A 687-nucleotide genomic window follows, 5' to 3' on the forward strand; every position below is an offset into this window, starting at 1 on the left:
CTCCATCCCTTCGCGAAAAATTGCATTTTTTTGTGCGACGAATGTGTCTATGTGTGTATGTGGATATGCGGGTCAAGGTCTGCCTCTTCGCGTCGGCTCGCGAGCGAGGCGCCGTGCGGACGCCCGAACCCCCCACACCCACACACTCGCGCGCCACTCTTCCGCCCGCCGCTGCGCAGCGGGCACGAGCGAGGAGCGCCTCGACGTAGACAGCGGCGCCACCACAGACGACCTCCGGAGGCTGCTCGCCGATCGCTTCCCTGGCCTGGCGGATCTCCTTTCCGGCTGTGCGCTCGCTCGCAACGGCGGTGCGCGCACCCACTCCCTCCAGCTCATGCCACGCGCGGGCCGCGCCTCTCTGTGTTGCGCAGCGACTCACGGACCCGCACCCCGCCCGAGCAGACTACGTCACCGGCACCGAGCCGATGGCAGAGGGCGACGAGCTCGCGGTGCTGCCTCCGGTGAGCGGAGGGTGACGCGTGAGAGTGACGCGTGAGACTCGAGTTCGTTTTACGTTTTCTGCTGCTCTTGGTCTTGGCTCGCTTGGTCCACGCACCACGGAGCTACCCATCTCTCCCAAATGCAACGACAGTGTATAAAACGGCGTGTCTCTGCTCTCTCTCTGCGAGAGTGGAGAGGCATGAAGGTCGCTGCGAGAGTGGGCGAGAGCCGACGACTGCGACGCGA

The 687-nt window shown here is 65.1% G+C and overlaps 1 protein-coding gene across 1 annotated transcript; it reads left to right on the forward strand.

Moving 5' to 3' along the window:
• Positions 1–41: 41 nt before the first annotated feature.
• EMIHUDRAFT_257958 (hypothetical protein) lies at positions 42–476 on the forward strand (the record flags this gene model as incomplete). The annotated part of the gene is made up of 3 exons (XM_005762076.1): positions 42–51; positions 180–308; positions 403–476. The coding sequence occupies 3 exons, from the start codon at positions 42–44 to the stop codon at positions 474–476; spliced, it is 213 nt and encodes a 70-aa protein (XP_005762133.1).
• Positions 477–687: the final 211 nt, after the last annotated feature.

Source organism: Emiliania huxleyi (assembly GCF_000372725.1).
Source record: "Emiliania huxleyi CCMP1516 unplaced genomic scaffold EMIHUscaffold_6953, whole genome shotgun sequence".
Classification (NCBI taxonomy): Eukaryota; Haptophyta; order Isochrysidales; family Noelaerhabdaceae; genus Emiliania; species Emiliania huxleyi.